Source organism: Muscardinus avellanarius (genome assembly GCF_963383645.1).
Source record: "Muscardinus avellanarius genome assembly, chromosome: 17".
In the NCBI taxonomy this organism is placed as follows: Eukaryota; Metazoa; Chordata; class Mammalia; order Rodentia; family Gliridae; genus Muscardinus; species Muscardinus avellanarius.
Window position 1 is genome coordinate 29,588,799 of NC_137803.1, and position 18,006 is coordinate 29,606,804.

Genomic DNA, 18,006 nt, shown 5'->3' on the forward strand with positions numbered 1-18,006 from the left:
AAAATTATGCCCATCTTGTTGGTTAAATTCTTTCCTCCAGGCATGGGAGGGGAGTGTTTTGAATCTGGAACTCTGGCAGGCTCCCCAGGTGGCGGTATCCATTAGGTATTTGAAAGTGTCAGCTGGAACTCAGGTGAGAACGTTGGTGTCTGGGATGATCATTCCATCTTACCCTCAGAACTCAACTCAGTCCTGTTTGCGTTAATACAATATTAGAGTTCATTTTCATTCTTTATCTGTGTAAAGAGTTTATGAGCTTCCTCCAAGAGGGCGGTGGTCCACTGAACAGTAAGGACCACTGAAGGTGGACGCTGTTCATCACAGACAGACCAAACAAACGACTCCACTCTCTGCATATGTATGAACACGGAACTGTTTTGCTGTAGGTGTTTGAAGCTCTAGAATGTGAACGAATCAACTTCTTCCGGAATGCACTGTGGCTACACCTGAACCAGCTGTCACAACAATGTGTCACAGGGGATGAAGTAAGTCAGAGGCAGCCGCGGAGGGCTGTGGCTCTGTGTGTTGGATTCCTTAGACTGGAAAGAAACACAAGCGCCTATCAGCTCATTGTCCCACCCTTGCTCCCATTTGGGGGTTGGAGAGGGAAAGCAACTTGCCCAAGGCCATGGTGGCTTGATTCAAGGACCCAGAGAACCTGCCTGACTCTGGGTCCATTTTCCCACCATTCCTTTCTCTTGTTTTCTTTCCTTTCCTTTCCTTTTTTTTTTTTTTTTTTTTTTTTTATGATACTGGGGGTGGAACCCAGAGGCTTTCTACCTCCGGGATATACGCCCAGACCTTTTTTTTATATTTTATTTGGAAACAGGGTCTCACTAAGTTGCTGAAAGCCTCACTAAGTAGCTGAGGATGGCTTCGAACCCGTGCGATCCTCCTGTCTCAGCCTCCCAAGCGCAGGGATTACAAGTGTGCGCCACCATGCCCGGCTTTCCTTTCCCTTTCCTTTCTTTTTTCTTTTCTTTCTTTCTTTTTTTTCCCCATGGTACTAGGGATTGAACCTGGGGCATTCTACCTTTGGCCTGCACCCTCAGTCCTATTTTTATTGATTTATTTATTTTTTATGGTATTGGGGATTCAACCCAGGACCAGTCTACCTCCGAGTTATATCCCCAGTTCTATTTTTTTATTCTTTATTTTGAAACAGGATCTCACTGAGTTGCAAAGGGCCTTACTAAGTAGTAGCTGAGGCTGGCCACAAACCGCAATCCTCCTGTCTCAGCCTCCCAAATGCTTGGATTACAAGCATGCACCACCACGCCCGGCTTATTTTTAAATTTTGTAACAGAGTCTCACTAAGTTGTTGAGGGCCTTGATAAGTGATTGAGGTTGGTCATGAACCTGCAATCCTCCTGTCTCAGCCTCCTAAGTCTTGAGATTACAAGTATATGTCACTATTCCTGGCCCCACTCTTTCTCTTTCTCTTTTTATATTTCTCTATTTTTCTTCTTCCTTCCTTTCTTTTTTTATTTTCTTTTCATTTTTTTTTTTGTAGCACTGGGGATTAAACCCAGGGGCATTTTTTCCTCTGAGCTATACCCCTAGCCCTATTTTATTTCTTTATTTTGAAACAGGGTCTTACTAGTCACCCCTAACTCTATTTTATTTCTTTATTTTGAAACAGGGTCTTACTAGTGAGGCCTTGCAGAAGGCCTCACTAAGTGTCTGAGGCTGGCCTTGAACCTATGATGCTCCTGTCTCAGCCTTCTGCTATTATCTTCTAATTAGGAAGTTCAGAGTTTGGGTAGGAGAGCAGAGAAAGGAACCCGAATGCAGTTCAGTGTGTGGAAGGCAGAGCTGTGGCAGCATGACAGAGACTGCCTTATGAGTCCCAGAGACTGCTTCAGTCTGGAACAAGGTCACGTGTTCCCACATACCACACACTGCCTTGTGCCCAGGATAATGGTCACTCCAGGGCTCAAGACGTTCTTCAGCAGCACCCCCAGGGCCATTACCCAGGACTAACTCATGCTCAGCGATAGTAATAGGGTTCTCAGATCTCAGGGGTTCCCATCACAACCTTTTTGGCTAATAGCCACCCCAGCTCAGATGGAATGTTCACTTCGTAAGAAGGTTAAACACCCAGAAAATTCACAGAACTGATGGAAGGGCAAGTTGCGCAATTGCCTTTACATTTGGAGATGGCCTTGGTCTTGTGTCATGGGACTTGGTATCTAGTTTTTGGTTCCATAATTTTTTGTGTGTGTGGTACTGGGACTAGAATCTAGGGGCATTCTACCTTTGAGCCACACCCTCAGCCCTATTTTTTTTTTTTTTTTTGATGGGTCTGCGGATGGAACCCAGGGGCATTTGACCTCCGAGCTACACCCCCTGCCCTATTTTTCTTTTTATTCTTTATTTTGAAACCAGGTCTCACTGAGTTGCAGCCTTACTAGGTAGCTGAGGCTGTCCGCGAACCGCCATCCTCAGGTCTCAGCCTCCCGAGTGCTGGGATTACAAGCGTGCGCCACCACGCCCGGCTCCTATTTTTTTTTATTCTTTATTTTGAAACAGGTTCTTACTAAGTTGTGGAGGGCCTCACTAAGTAGTTGAGGCTGGCCATGAACCTGTGTTTTCCTGTCTCAGCCTCCCAAGTACTGAGATCACAAGCGTGCACCACCATCCCTGGCTCTGCTTATTTTCAAAACAGAAAAATTTGGAAAAACTATCAGCTATTTGTCACCCTCCTTTTTCTTTTGGTGGTTCTGGGGATTTAACCCAGGGGATTCAATCTCCACTGAGCCAGAGCCTCAGCCCTTTTTATTTTTTATTTTGAGACAGGGTCCTCCTAAGTTGTGCAGGCTCACCTCAAACTTGCAGTCCTCCTACATCAGCCTCCTTAGCAGCAGGATAGCAGGCCTGTGCCACCACGCCCCACTCAGACCTTTTTTATTTTTATTTTTATGGTATTGGGGGTGGAACCCAGGGGCTCTTTTACCTCCAGGTTATACTTCCAGACCTATTTTATATTTTATTTGGAAACTGGGTCTCACTAAGTTGCTGAGAGCCTCACTAAGTAGCTGAGGCTGGTTTCAAACCTGTGTGATCCTCCTGTCTCTGCCTCCCAAGCGTGGGGATTACAAGCGTGCGCCACCACGCCCGGCTGAGACCTTCTTTTTAAAGGGGGTGTGCCACAGTTATCACCAACATACCTCTACCTACTGATTTGTCTTCTTTTTGTTAGATGTATGAACAGGTCCGTAAGAGTTTAGAAATGTGCAGCATTGAGAAGGACATCGCTTACTTTGTGAATCAGCGCAAAACTGGACAAACTCCACCAGGTGAATGGGGTGGGGGCCCCGGGGATGCTAACTGAAGCAATTCTATTGGTCTTTCTTGTCACATGTCACTGAGGATGTAAGACACCTGTTGTGTTAACTAGATCCCTGTTATTATACCAATTGCCTGAGATAAATCCACTTCCAAAAGAAAAGATTATTGCTCAGGTTTTTTTTTTTTTTTTTTTTGTGGTACTAGAGGGTGGAGCCCAGGAGCTTTCTATTTCTGGGCTATACCCTCAGCCCAGCCCTATTTTATTTTATTTTTTATTTTTGGTGGTACTGGGGATGGAACCCAGGGGCCTTCTACCTCCGGGCTACACTCTCAGAACTATTTTATATTTTATTTGGAAACAGGGTCTCAAGCCAGCTGAGACTGGCTTCAAACCTGTGTGATCCTCCTGTCTCAGCCTCCCAAGCACAGGGATTACAAGCATGTGGCACCACGTCTGGCATGCCCTATTTTATAATTTATTTGAAACAGGGTCTCACTAAGTTGCTGAGAGCCTCACTAAGTAGCTGAGGCTGGCTTTGAACCTGTGCGATCCTCTAGTCTCAGCCTCCCAAGCGCGGGGATTACAAACTTGCACCACCACACCCAGCTTTTTTTTTTTTTTTTTTTAAATGTGGTACCAGGGATGGAACCTAGGAGCATTCTACATCTGAGCTATATCCCCAACCCTATTTTATTGTTTATTTTGAAACAGGGCTGGCTAAGAACCTGTGATCCTTCTATCTCAGCCTCCCAAGTATTAGGATTACAAGGGTGTGCCACTATGCCCAACTAGGTTTTTTAAAAAATTTAAATGTTTGATGTTTTTCATTGAAATTTGAATTTTTTCAACTTAAACTTTTTATACTTTTATTGTTGCTTTATAGTCTGACATCATAATGTAGTTTATAGAGATGGTGACAGACATGGACACAGCACTAGGTGGGCTCCCCCCTGCGCTCCCTCCCATTCTCTCTCCCTCCCCACACAGGGTATTGAGGTTGACATGGTATTGTCACTCATATACATAATGTCAATGGAAGTGATTCCTTCATGGATCCTCCCTCTCTCCCCTCCCGTTCCCCTAGACCACCTCCCTGGCTCCGCTGGACTTTCTCCTCCGTTATCTGAAGTCCCTCTGGTATCCTGATTACTCCTAGCTTCCACATATAAGAGAAAACATATGATGCTTTAATTTCGGTGACTGACTAATCTTACTTAATCTTACAATCTTCTCCAAGTCCACCCATTTTCCTGCAAATGGTGTTAATTTGTTCTTCTTTATTGCCGAGTATAATTTCTTTGTGTGGATATCCCATAGTTTTGTAATGCATTCATCTGTTGATAGACACCTAGATTGGTTCCATAATTTGGCCATGTAGCAGCACATCATCTGTGTTGCTATAAACATGGCAATCCAAGCCGGGTGCTGTGGCGCCGCTTATAATCCCAGTACCTGGGAGGCTGAGACAGGTAGATTGTAGGCTCGTGGTCAGTCTCAGCTACTTAACAAAGCCCTCTGCAACTTAGGGAGACCCTGTCTCCAAAGAAAGAATAAAAAATTGAAGCTGGGCGTGGTGGCGCACGCTTGTAATCCTAGCATTTGGGAGGCTGAGATGGGAGGATCGCGGTTTGCTGACAGCCTCAGCTACTACTTGGTGAGGCCCTTTGCAACTCAGTGATACCCTGTTTCAAAATAAAGAATAAAAAATAGAGATGGGGGTGTAGCTCGGAGGTAGAATGCCCCTGGGTTCCATCTCCAAGATAGCAAAAAAATAAAATAAAATAAAAAATTGGGCTGAGGGTTGTAGCTTGGAGGTAGAATGCCCCTGGGTTTCAATACACACACACACACACACACACACACACACACACACACACACACACCATGGTTATGCACATAGTACGATAATTTTCTGATTTAAATCTCTTTGGGAAAATTTATGGCTTACAGCTTTAAGGTTCTAATCCATGGATGTACTATGATAATTTTCTGATTTAAATCTCTTTGGGAAAATTTATGGCTTACAGCTTTAAGGTTCTAATCCATGGATGTGGTCGTCCCTATTGCTTTTGGGCCTGTGGTGAGGCAGCACATCATGGTATAGAGTAATGGGCAAAGTAAACCATTTGCCTCACGGACAGGATGCAAAATAGCAAAGGAGGAGGAGACCAGGGCCCCAGAACCCCATTTGGGAGCATGCCTCCGATGACCTGAAGACCTCCCACTTCTTAAAGTTTCTATCAATTCCTGTAGCGCCAAGTTGGGGACCAAGTTTTAGCACCAAGTCCTAAAGCATGGGCCTTTGGAGAACATTCCATATCCAACCACAGAACCTCCTTCTTAATGTTTTTTTTTTCTTTTCATGACTCTCCTAGCACCCATCATGTATGAGAATTTCTACTGCCCCCAGCGGAATCCAGCTCCACCAGGCAAGGCTACAGGGCCCAACCTGGCAAGGTAACAACCAGCTACCTTTCACACAAAGAAAAATACTTTTAATGCATGTTTTTATTGTTAATGTTTTAAGACATTGCATTTTAAGAAATGAAAATGTACATTATATATAAGATGTTAGAATTGGAATTTATCTACCATTGCTTTTGTTTAGTGAGATTGCTAGCTTTTTGGAAATAGTACTTTTAGGACCAGATGCTAAGTTGATTTTATAAGACATAATTCAAGGAGGATCATATTATGCTTGAACATGACTGTTCTTACTCATTTATGAATCCTATACCTTTCTCATAGCCCATAGAAAGCAGGAATCAACAAACTATGGTTTCCTTTCAGTCAAATCTGATCTGCTTGTTTTTGTAGGGCCTATGATATAAGTTTTTGCATTTCTAAATAGCTTAAAATCTGAGTGTGGGGCCGCACGCTTGCAATCCCAGTACTTGGGAGGTCGAGACAGGAGGATTGCAGGTTTGAGGACTGTAGGTTTGAGCCTCACCAAATAGACTTTCATCAATGTAATGTTCAAAATAAAAATAAAATAGGGTTGGGGATGTGGCTCAGGGGTAGAATGCCCCTTGATTCAATTCTTAGAAACACACACACACACATTAGCTAAAAAAATTAAAGGATATTATTTCATGATATATGAAAATTATGTGAAATTCAAACTTTAACATTAATATAGAGAGTTTTATTGGGACACAGCCACCCTTACTAGATTATGTTTTGTTTGTGGCTGTTTCCTTGCTAGAGTTAAGTAGAATTGTAAGAGACAATATATGGCCCCCAGAGCTTAAATCATTTACTATTGGGCCCTTTACAGGAACAATTTACTGCCCCTCATATGAAGGATCCTGAAGGAAGAGAAACTTCTGTTCCACATAATCAGATGGAAGTCTCAGCTACTGAATTTTCTGTCCAGTTTTAGGAAAGATACAGAGTGTTTAAAAGGGATTGCATGCCACCATCAATATTTAAGAATGCCAGAAGCCAGGAGTGGTAGCACATGCTTGTAATCCAAGCATTTGGGAGGCCAAGACGGGAAAATCGGGATTCACAGACATCCTTAGTGAAGGCCTTTGCAATTCAATGAGACCTGTTTCAAAATAAAGAATAAGCCGGGTGTGGTGGCGCACGCTTGTAATCCCTGCACTTGGGAGGCTGAGACAGGAGGATCGCACAGGTTTGAAGCCAGCCTCAGCTACCTAGTGAGGCTTTTAGCAACTTAGTGAGACCCTGTTTCCAAGTAAAATATTTTAAAAAAAGGTTTGGGAGTATAGCCTGGAGGTAGAAGGCCCCTTGGTTCTACCCCCAGTACCACCAAAAACAAAACAAAACAAAACAAAACAAAAAAAACCACTCAAACCCCCAAACAAACAAACAAACAAACCAAACAAACAAACAAACAAACAAAACCCCCATAGGGCTAGGGGTGTAGTTCGGAGATAGAATGCCCTGGAGTTCCATCCCAGTACTCTAGTACTAAAAAAAAAAAAAAAAAAAAAAAAAGAATACCAGGCACCATTCAAAACAAATATGAATTAGTTAATTTAATTCTTATAATGAGGCAGGAGCTGTTTGTATTTCTCATTCTACATTTGAAGATCCTGATGCACAAGGATCAATCTTGCCCAAAGAGCTGAGATTTAATCGGGCCAGCCTGGGGTGCAGAGCAGGGCCCTGTGCTCCTGATCACTGTGAACCCCATACCTCAGCATCCTGCCGCGCCTGCAGCTTGGATTTCAGTAGGTCAGGGGTGCAGGTCACTTGCTTCTCAGCTTTCTTGGTCCTCTAGCATAGAAACCACAGCTGACTAAAGTATAATATACCTGTAGCGTGAAGTGGAAAATTATAAAAATGACAAGAACTTATCTGAAAGATTTTGGTTTTCATTTCTTACAGGAGAGGACCTCTCCCGATTCCTAAAAGTTTACCAGGTATGCCATCAAGAAAGACTTTTTGAAATTCTTATGTCAGGTTTTCTTTTAGATTGAATAGCTAAAATTTTGAAATAAGGAGAGAATTAGGTAAAATCAAATTTCCAAGAGAATGAGTCAGCATTAGAATCTTTGTAATACTGTTTTTCAAGGAGTGAAAACTGGTCATTGGTGGTTTATTTTATAACTTATTTCTAGGGGAGCCATCTACTAAAGTACCAAAAGAACTTTATTATAAGACAATCTTATTATTAAGTTATTTTATTTTATTTATGTATTTATCTATTTTTTGTAACATATTGGGGATTGAACCCAGGGTCATTCTACCTCTGAGCTATATTCCCAGACCTTTTTAATGTTTTACTTTAATTAAAAAAATTTTTTTTTGTGGTACTGGGGCTGAAACTCAGGGACATTCTATCTTTTAATTATTATTTTTTATTTTTATTTTTTGATGGTACTGGGGGTGGAACTGAGGGGTTTTTCTACTTCCGGGCTATACTCCCAGACCTGTTTTATACTTTATTTGAAAACAGGGTCTCACTAAGTTGCTGAGAGCCTCACTAAATAGCTGAGGCTGGCTTCGAACCCGTGCGATCCTCCTGTCTCATCCTCCCAAGCGCAGGGATTATAAGCGTGTGCCACCACGCCCGGCTTGGCATTTTACTTCTGAGCTACACCTCCAGCCCTATTTTATTCTTTATTTTGAAACAGGGTCTCACAAGTTGCTGGGGCTGGCTGTGAACCTGCAATTTTTCTGTCTCAGCCTCTCAAGTACTGGGATTATAAGCATGCACCACAATGACCAGCTTATTTTTTTACTTTGAAATAGGGTCTCACTAAGTTGTGTGTGTGGGAGCCTCCCTAAATTGCTGAGGCTGGCCTCGAACCTGTAATCTGAAATAGTTTTTTTGTTTTGTTTTGTTTTGTTACTAGAGATTGAACCCAGAGGCATTCTACCTCTAAGCTATAGCCCCAGCCATTGTTTATTTTTTGTTTGCAGCAGAGCCTCACTCAGTTGCTGATAGTCTCACTAAGTTTCTGAGGCTGGTCTCCAACCTGAAATTTTCCTGTCTCAGCCTCCGAGGTACAGGGATTACAGGTCTGTGCCACCATGCCTGGCATATTTACTTATTTATTTTTTGTGGCACTGGGGATTGAACCCAGGGACATTCTACTACAGCCCTATTTTGTTTTATTTAATTTATTTTGAAACAGGGTCTTGCTAAGTTGCTGGGGGCCTTGCTAAATTGCTGAGGCTGGTCTTGAACCTGTGATTATCCTCCTGCAATCCTCATGCCTGGGTATTTTTTTTTTTTTTTTTTTGGTGGTACTGGGGTTCCTGGAAGCCCTTCTACCTCTGGGCTACACTCCCAGACCTATTTTTATATTTGGAAACAGGGTCTCTTAAGCCAGCAAGGCTGGCTCCGAACCAGCACCATCCTCCTGTCTCCGCCTCCCAAGGGCGGGGATTACAAGCGTGCGCCACCACGCCCCGCCATGCCTGGGTATTAACAGGTTATTTTCACTTGGACCATGAGAACAGCAGAACTGAGAACTATGTACTATACAGACATATAAGGTATCTAGAAACATGTAAGTTAATATTATATATTTTATACACTGCCCATAAAGGCATCTTTCATTGATCATAATGGTGTTTTTGTTTTTCTCCCAAGTCCTGTGGCTCCTCTGAGGGAGCCATATACCTTAGCTTTTTTGAAGTTGAAGACAGACACTTTGTCTTCTCTTGTGTCACTCCCCAAACTTAACATAGTACTCAGCACATGTTACGTGTTCAAAAATATTTACTCTTTAGCTGGGTGTGGTGGTGCACACTTGTAATCCCAATACTTGGGAGGATGAGACAGAAGGATGCCAGGTTCAAGACCAGCCTTGGAAACTTTGTGACACTCTCAGGAAACAAAACAAAAATAAAAAGGGCTGGGGCTGGAGGTCAGGGGTAGAATCCCTCTGGGTTCAATCTTCATTATCAAAAAGAAAAAAAAATCTACTATTTGGGTGGGGGAAGATTTACCTATCTATATTCAAAGAGAGGAGAGAAGAAGACAGCTTATGTTACACTTGGCAGCTCAGTAAAAACTTAGTGACTGATAGAAATTTGATGGCTGATATTACATCTTTGAATAACATGGTGACTTAAGTTATTTTATCTCTTGTCGTCTTTCACCTTATAATTGGCACTCAGTAATCACTTCGCTTTTGTTCATTTTTGAAGATGACTTTACTGTGGGTGCTAATATCTGGGCCTGGATGGCAAGGAGCAGAGAAATTATAATAATGATTTCCAGAATTTCTCTGGTTTGTAGTCATGACTACCAATTATAGGTTTTGTTGCCAGATGTATTTTCTTTTAACAAAAGGGCAGTTGTCTGAAGCTTTAAGTGGAATGTCTTGGTTTGAAAAGGGCTCATAAGATCTTATCCTGAAAAAAAAAAGCTTAATGTTGTTTTATGCTGTGTCCTTCGCAGATGACCCTGACTACTGTTTGGCTGATGACTACAGTTTGCTCTATCAGTAATATAATGGTAAGAACCTTTAATTTTCACATAATCAAGTTGCACTGGCATTGGTGATTGTACTTCTGAAGCCTTTGACACCACCACAAACAACGTAGGCGTCTCACCTAGCCAGCCCCCGGCGAGCGGGGCGTCCCTTTAGAACGGCTTCTCAGGATCCCACCACTGGAAACCACTCCCTACCGTACGTGAATGATGGCATTTCCCATCCATTAATTATTCTATGACGCTCTGCTCTCTTAAGCCTTTTTGTAGCTACTCCACACCTACGTTTAGGCGTGCTCACAAACAACATAATCCTCACTGTTTTAAGTCATTTAACCTCTAGTGCACTCCTCCTGCCCCTAAAAGGAGAAAAGTCAAGTAAAAGAGGAAAGTCAGTGAAAACAACGTAAACGGTATCACACTCGTCACACGCCACAGGCATCGTGGGGGTCAGCCCGTATCAGATTGCTACTGCTTTGAACTTGCAAACCACAGGATTCTTGGAAGGGAACCGAATACTACTAAGCCAACCACAGTTGCAAAAATGACCATATAGAGGCATGCTGTCTTTGACCCTCAGGCACTCGAAACATGCCCCAAGTCAAAAACTCAGTCTTCACAAATGTGAAGTAATGCCTCAGAAGCCGAAATAGCAATACTAAATGAAGCCAGGAGTGGTGGCACATGCTTGCAATTTCAACTACAGAGGCAGGAGGATAGCTAGTTCGAGGCTAGAGCCTGGGCAATTTAGCAAGACCCTGTCTTAAAATAAAAAATAAAAAGTACTGGGGCAGGGGTAGCTCAGTGGTAGAGCGCCCTTGGGTTCAATTTCCAGTGCCATATACCCACGAGCAAAACAAAATAAGAAACAAAACTGAATGAAGTGCCTCATAAATTGTAATCCTTTTAACCCAAACAACTTACCCTAGGTATATGCTATAGGAATATACACTCAAAGAAAAGTTTGAAAGGATATATTCCTAAACAGGTAGTTTTTCTTTTATAAAATCCTGTTTTCCAGTTTCTCTACAAGGAGAAGCTGTTACTTTATTGATAAAAAGCTGTTTGAAGAGTTGATTTAGCTGGTTGTGGTGGCGCACGCTTGTAATCACGCTTGGGAGGCTGAGACGGGAGGATCGCACGGGTTCGAAGCCAGCCTCAGCTACTGAGTGAGGCTTTCAATAACTTGGTGAGACCCTGTTTCCAAATAAATTACAAAAAATAGGTTTGGGAGTATAGCCCGGAGGTAGAATGTCCCTGGGTTCCACCCCAAGCACCACACACACAAAAAAGAATTGATCCATTTTCTTTCTCCTTCCTTCCTTCCTTCCTTTTTTTTTTTTTTTTTTTTTTTTTGTGGAACTGGGGGTGGAACTCAGGGGCCTTTCTACCTCCAGGCTATACTCCCAGACCTATTTTATACTTTATTTGAAAACAGGGTCTCACTAAGTTGCTGAGAGCCTCACTCAGTAGCTAAGTAGCTAAGTAGCTGAGGCTGGCTTTGAACCTGTGCGATCAGCCTTGCAAGCGCTGGGATTACAAACGTGTGCCACCACGCCTGGCTCAGAGTTGATCCATTTTCACTTTCCAGATCTTGCCTGTTCTCAGGAGTGACAGAAAGTGTACAATGGGCAGGACACAGGAAGTCATTAGAGAACTGAACCGGCCTCTCTCCACCCTTCCTGCTTTGGTATTGGTGAAATCTACTGTCATTTATGAAGTAAAACACAGTTTGTTTTGTCTGTTTGCTTTTTGTTTTTCAGCACTGGGGATTGGAACAAACTCAGTTCTACCACTGAGCTACATCCCTAGACTTAAAAAAAAATTATTATTTTTTTTGAGACAGGGTTTCACCAAGTTGCCCAGGCTGGCCTTGAACTTGTGATCCTCTTGCTTCTGTTTCCCAGTATGTGGGATTACTACATGGGGTACAAAACAAGTTTTAACAGTGCTCCATAGTGATTTAGTCCAGTGTCTTAGTCATTGAAAAGTGCTTGGAAGTTAGCACATCAAATGTTGCACCAATCCTTTAAAAAACACCCAAATTGTGACTTGTAGTTGATTAGCTGCATAGGCCAGGAAGCAAATTATCTTAACTAGATAAAAATATAATCTAGTTTCTGTTTTTTTGTGTGTGGAACTAGGGATAGAACCCAGGGGATTTTTACCTCTAGGCTACACTCCCAGACCTATTTCATTTTATTTATTTATTTATTTTGGTGGTACCGGGGTTCCTGGAAACACTTCTACCTCTGGGCTACACTCCCAGACCTAATTTTTTTATATTTTTATTTGGAAACAGGGTCTCTTAAGCCAGCGTGGCTGGCTTCGAACCTGCACGATCCTCCTGTCTCCACTTCCCAAGCGTGGGGATTACAAGCGTGCGCCACCACGCTCGGTGAGCCTCATTAAGTTACTGAGAGCCTACTAAGTAGCTGAGCCTGGCTTTGAACCTGCACGATCTTCCTGTCTCAGCCTCCCAAATACTGGATTTACAAGCATGTGCCACCACGCCCAGCTTCTAGTATCTATTTATAAACAAAGTTCTTAAGTTGCTTAAGAAATATGTTGAATATTTAACCTACCACTGTGTATAATCATAATGTACCAATAAAACATTTAAAAAGAAATATGTTTAATTAAGTGACTTTGCTATAAAAGGTGCAGAAATTAAAGATATAGCATACTCCATTCTCTAACTAGATACAATTTACTGACCTACAAATAAATTGTACTCTTTAAAACAAATTATCATTTCTTCATTTTATAAGCCTCCCTCTCTTTTTGGGAGAGGGGCAGAGCCCTGATTAGAGACAGAGTAAAAACATGGTAGATGAATCAATGATTAGGATTCAGAGGAGAAACTTGCTCCCTTGAACACTGCAGGTGAGGCTATCGGAGAGGGCATTGGCAGTCCTGAGCATCTTCCTTCCTTCCTTCCTTCCTTCCTTCCTTCCTTCCTTCCTTCCTTCCTTCCTTCCTTCCTCCTCCTCCTCGTCCTCCTCGTCCTCCTCGTCCTCCTCGTCCTCCTCCTCCTCCTCTTCCTCCTTCTCTTCCTCCTCCTCCTCTTCCTCCTCCTCCTCCTTCTTCTTCTTTCTTTCCTGCCCTTTCTTGTTTGGGTAAAGAATATATTTTAGTGGCTTAATAGTTATATTTGACTTAAACTCCCCAGAGTCTTAAGAGTCTAATGTATGCATGTGAGGTGCCAGCACACATTTACTTCAATTGTCTCTCTCCAGTTGTATAATTTTTTTTCTTTTCTTTTTTGGTGGTACTGGGGTTCCTGGAAGCCCTTCTACCTCCGGGCTACTCTCCCAGACCTATTTTTACATTTTTATTTGGAAACAGGGTCTCCTTAGCCAGCGCGCGAGGCTGGCTTCGAACCTGTGCGATCCTCCTGTCTCTGCCTCCCAAGCGCGGGGATTACAAGCGTGCGCCACCACGCCCGGCTAATTTTTTTTCTTTTTCTGTACTGGAGATTGAACCTAGGGGCATTCTACCTTTGACCTCCACCCCCAGTCCTATTCTTTATTCTTTATTTTGAAACAGGGTCTCACTAACTTGCAGAGGGCCTCACCAAGTAGTTGAAGCTGGCTGTGAACCTGCGATCCTCCTGTCTCAGCCTCCCAAGTGCTGAGATTACAAGCGTGCGCCACCATGTCCGGCTCCAGTTGTATAATATCAGTGCTCATTGGATATATGCTCAACATCTGCATGTATAAAAATTGATCAAATTTCAGTGAATTTTAAAGAAGGGGGCCTGGTGTAGTTAGGAACTTAGTTCAGCAGCTGGCTACAATATTTAAAACAGTTTGAAGTTGGGTGTGGTGGCGCACACTTGTAATCGGGAGGCTGAGACCACAGGATCGGGGTTCACGGACAGCCTCAGCTACCTAGTGAGGCCCTCTGCAACTCAGTGAGACCTTGTCTCAAAATAAAGAATAAAAAATAGGGCAGGGGGTTTAGCTTGGAGGTCGAATGTCTCTGAGTTCTATCTCCAAACCCGCAAAACAAACAAACAACCCCCCAAAACCCAGTTTGAATGAACTGTTGGAATTGAAATGTACACAGGAAGATTTATAAATTTATGATTTGTTCTGAAGTTGTTGATTTTGGCCGCTATTCCAGCTATTCCTGTTTTTAACTCTAATGTTTAGGTAAAGACAGATATTTTTGAATTATAATTAAAAATGCAAATACATGTATTATTTGCCATAAATTACTTTCATTATCATCATCACATCCATTTTACATCACTTGGAATATTCATTTCTTACCATTTGGTTTCCTTGGCCAAACTCTTATTCCAGCTGAATGCACTCAGGGTAGAAACAGGTGGTGATATTAATGGGTGGCTCAAATGAAATTTCTTTCTTATTTTCTTTCAGATAAGAAAGCTTTTCTCAGCTAGTACTTCTGAGACATGGAAAGAGGCACCCAGAGCAACGTAATCTAGAGCCAGATTGTGTCAGTCACAAGACTTTGAAGTGTGACGCCTTGTAATTTTTGGATACTTAAAATTTATAGCAGACACTTAATTCAACTTAAACTAGTAGAGTTCTGCAGTTTGTTTATTTTTTTGATAAAGTTTACAAATTGCCCCAGACTGAAGAATTATTCTTTCCAGTCACTTGCTAAAGTCATGAAGGAACTCTTGTTTCCTACTTGGGAAGTAGGGCCATCTCTGGATTTAGAGTTTTGGCTTTTGAGGGGACAGAGGTAGCTGCAAAGGAGCCTGAACCATCAACTGCAAAAGATGCTCCTCTGGCCTCGGGCAGGTGGTACTGGAATCTCCATGGAGACACGCACTCCAAGTGGTACAAGGCTAAAATCACCTTCCTTTTTGACCGGAAGACTTAGGAACCATCTGCTTGCGCTTTCTCATTTTACAGATGAGGGAGCGAGGCCCACAAGTATGAAAGGAATTTCCCGACAGTTCTGCCAGCTGATGAGAGACAGAACCAGACCGAGAGCACAAGCTCACGCCACATCACCCATTCTTCCAACCTTTCATGCTAAAATATGAAGTAGTTGCCAAGTCGTTTTGCCAGCAGTTTTTCAGTTGGGAAATTACTAAGAATCAAATGTCAGATTTATTTTTATAAGAGTCACGGTGTGTACTAAAGTATGAAGCAGCATATTTAACCTAACCTAAGAAGGTATAGATTGTAAAATATACCATTATATTATATGCCACTAAGAAGATAGGGTGGTGGAGTTGTCAGTTAACTTGTGACAGGCCGTTGATGATGAAGCCCATTAGAATTTTTTTTTTTTTTTTGTGGTACTTGGGGTGGAACCCAGAGGCTTTCTACCTCCAGGCTATACTCCCAGACCTATTTTCTATTTGATTTGGAAACAGGGTCTCACTAAGTTGCTGAGAGCCTCACTAAGTAGCTGAGGCTGGCTTCGAACCTGTGTGATCCTCCTGTCTCAGCCTCCCAAGCACGGGGATTACAAGCATGCGCCACCACGCCCGGCTGCCCATTTGAATTTGAGACAGTAAGGGATAGGAAAAAAAAAAAAAAAAAGATCCTAGAGTCAATGAAAAATGGTGCTCTGACTATTCCTTAAGAGAATTTCAAAGCCAATCTTCAATCCTGAATCTTCACAGAGGAATCTTTCCATTGCTAAACTCTGGAATCTTTAGAGCCACAAATATTTACTCTGTTTTCACAAATATTTGGTTCTTCTTTTTTTTTATCACTCACAAACAGCAGGCAGGGAACTATGTAAATTTTGTAAAACATTTGTACACGGAGAAAATAGTACATTTTAGTTAATGACAAGTTAAAATAGTTAAAATAGCTTCTTATTTGGTATGTTGTAAAAATCCATGTCACCACAAAGAACAAATGTTTATCTCTCATGTAGTGTGCAGTAGGTTTCCCAGAACTATGGATAAATCGATTAAAAGAAGGTTGACAATTTCACTTCTGTTAATATAAGGTGGTACTGAACATGGCAGCTTCTTATCATGGAAGGAAACTTGCATCAGTTGGATATCCTTTTGAGAAACTCAAGTTTGCAAAGGGCCATTGACTTCCCCAAACTGAAATAGACACAGGAAGTTTGTCTTTTGCACTCAGTTCTGTTCTTAAATATATTATTTATTGTTGGCAATTCCTCAGGGGTTTTTGCTTTTCCATTGGTCAGTGTGATATAAAAGTGTTGCATAAATGGAAACTAGTATTTTTGTTTTATTGCTCTTTCAGTTTCATATAAAGGAAAATAAAGGTTTTTGGTGATTTGGGATTCATTTTGCATTTTTGTGTTAAAGGTCATTTCGCCTCCAGGAAGGATTTGACTTTTTGTCCCATTTGCAATTTTTCGACTATAGAAAACCAAATTAGAAGGGCAAGTGGAGATGGTGCCATACCATTCCCTACCAGCCTGTTGTATGTCAGTTGCAAAGTTACTTCCTCTGAGAGACCCTATTCCTGCCTTTATACTAGATTGGATCCCACTATTGCATGCCCCTTTTTCTTCGTTATAACATGATTCACCCTTGAAATTAGTTGTTCAAAGTGTGTCTTTTCCACCTTGACACTGTAACCTCCATGTGAGCAGGGCCCTGGGTCTATCCTCTTTATACCTTTTGTATCTCCAGGGCTTGCACATAGTAGTAAATATGAAAGAAGCAGTGGCCTATGAGAAAACAAAGCTGGGGCCTGGAGGTGTAGCTCAATGGCTGAGCATTTGCCTGGCGTACGCTAAGCCCTAAATTCTCTTCTCAGCACTGCAAAACGAAAACGGACAAACAAAACACATAGCTAGAGAAACAACAATTTGAAAGAGAAGTAAGGAGTACAAAGGGAATGAACCTAGAAAATAAGTATGTTATAGCCGGGCGTGGTGGCGCACGCTTGTAATCCCCACGCTTGGGAGGCGGAGACAGGAGGATCACGCAGGTTCGAAGCCAGCCGCGCTGGCTTAAGAGACCCTGTTTCCAAATAAAAATATAATAGGTCTTGGAGTGTAGCCCGGAGGTAGATGGGCTTCCAGGAACCCCAGTACCACAAAAAAAAATGTTATATTTAGTTAATAGGAGCTACTATCTAGATTGTTTGTGTAATCATTTTGGTTCTATCAGAAGTAGAACCCAAGATAAGAATAGAAAATAACTACTTTTTCTGGGAGCTTGTTTTGGCCCACCAAACCTGGGGCTAGAGTTTTGCCCAAAGCTCTGACAGATAGCTCCCACAAGGGAGTGCCCCTAACTGTCACAAGATGAAGCCCATTGGATTCCAAAGAATGAAACAATAAATGCCAGGGGGACAGTCCAAAGCATTTTTGAAGAAAACTTACTTCCAGAGTGCCGCAGCTTGGGAGATGCTCTGAAGTGAGGGGGGTCAGGGTATAAAGCTTATAATCAGGTTTAAGGATATTGAGGCCAGAGCCATATCTTTCATTGTTCTGGTCAATAATCTAAACATTTTTTTAGTGCCTGAAAATGTTCAAGGCCCCATCTTGGGCTCAAGGCTGCTGGAAAAAACCTGCAGCTGGCTGAGTCATGGAGTGATTAAGACACTCCATGATTTTTTCTCAGAACACAGAAAGAAAGTGGGAGGAACTGGCCAAACTACAGGGGTGGTCCCAGAAAGCACCAATATGGAAGTAGGGCAGTGAGACAGGAAGGAAGGAGAAAAAAAAATAAAGAAAAAGAAAAGCATGCATTATCAAGCAAGCTTCACAGTCAGCAACTGGAGCCTGATCCTGCCAGAGACTTCCTTCAGTCGCTGGTTGAGCACTGCTCCTGAGAGGTGCTACTTTCCTGGCCCTTCTGAGCTGCCTCTAA

The 18,006-nt window shown here is 42.3% G+C and overlaps 1 protein-coding gene across 1 annotated transcript in view; it reads left to right on the forward strand.

Annotated features, from left to right (window-relative positions):
• Nucleotides 1-10,225, forward strand: part of PSTPIP2 (proline-serine-threonine phosphatase interacting protein 2) — a gene marked incomplete at its 3' end in the record, with an annotated part of 79,607 nt that extends 69,382 nt beyond the window's left edge. Inside the window, exons 10-14 of the mRNA XM_080714306.1 lie at nt 387-485; nt 3,203-3,299; nt 5,668-5,749; nt 7,649-7,683; nt 10,176-10,225. Coding sequence (XP_080570432.1) covers nt 387-485; nt 3,203-3,299; nt 5,668-5,749; nt 7,649-7,683; nt 10,176-10,225 — 363 coding nt within the window. The remainder of the gene's footprint in view (nt 1-386; nt 486-3,202; nt 3,300-5,667; nt 5,750-7,648; nt 7,684-10,175) is intronic.
• Between the last annotated feature and the right edge of the window lie 7,781 nt (nt 10,226-18,006).